The sequence below is a fragment of the Cystoisospora suis genome, assembly GCF_002600585.1.
Source record: "Cystoisospora suis strain Wien I chromosome Unknown contig_5631, whole genome shotgun sequence".
NCBI classification, from domain to species: Eukaryota; Apicomplexa; class Conoidasida; order Eucoccidiorida; family Sarcocystidae; genus Cystoisospora; species Cystoisospora suis.
Window position 1 is genome coordinate 12,310 of NW_027158421.1, and position 684 is coordinate 12,993.

The 684-nt window shown below is 49.3% G+C and overlaps 1 protein-coding gene across 1 annotated transcript; it reads left to right on the plus strand.

Moving 5' to 3' along the window:
• CSUI_009442 (uncharacterized protein) lies at positions 1-599 on the plus strand (the record flags this gene model as incomplete). The annotated part of the gene is made up of 1 exon (XM_068069558.1): positions 1-599. A coding segment is annotated over one exon (279 nt), but the record flags the coding sequence as incomplete, so codon positions are not given.
• Positions 600-684: the final 85 nt, after the last annotated feature.

Genomic DNA, 684 nt, shown 5'->3' on the forward strand with positions numbered 1-684 from the left:
TTTTTACGTTCTTGGATCGGCAGGAAACATTCCAATCGGCTGTTACAGGAACTAGTTGTTCCAGGGTCCTATAATGCGCTCGCTGGCGTCGGGTTCTCGCCACGGGGCATTGGTGGCCGGCTTTCCGTGCGTCTCTTCGCAGTCGCTTTTCTGACTGCGTCATTCCATGGGGTTTGCTGTTGTACGTCTTTTCCGGTAACTTCGTTTCTTTTGATAAAATTAGTCATTTTCAGCCCCCACGAGGATCCCGGCTTCTTCGTTCGTCTGACTCCGTACTGACTTGTTTTTCCAAGTGTACCTTTCCGAGTGCTCACTTTGTGAACCGTAGCGAAGCTTATCCCGGTTCATGCAACGGTCGATCATTCTCTTCCTGATTTCGTGAGTTTTTGCACGCAATTATTTCTTTCCACGCTGGAGCCTCTCTTGTTCTTCGAGCCTTGCCGCGGCTTCCTTTTACTGCGCCGTCTGTCTTTTGCGTGTCCGTCCTGTCAATCGCGTTTGCATCGTGCTGGATTGGTTCTGGACTGTTGCGGTCGGTAGGGATTTCTTTGTGTCGTCAATTTCGTTGACTGCATCGTGAGACGCCGCCACTCCCGAGACCCACATTTTCTCTTCGTTGCTGTCTGATTTTTTTCTTTCTCACTCTTTCTTTCTTTCTCACTCTTTCTCTTTCTTTCGTCTTCT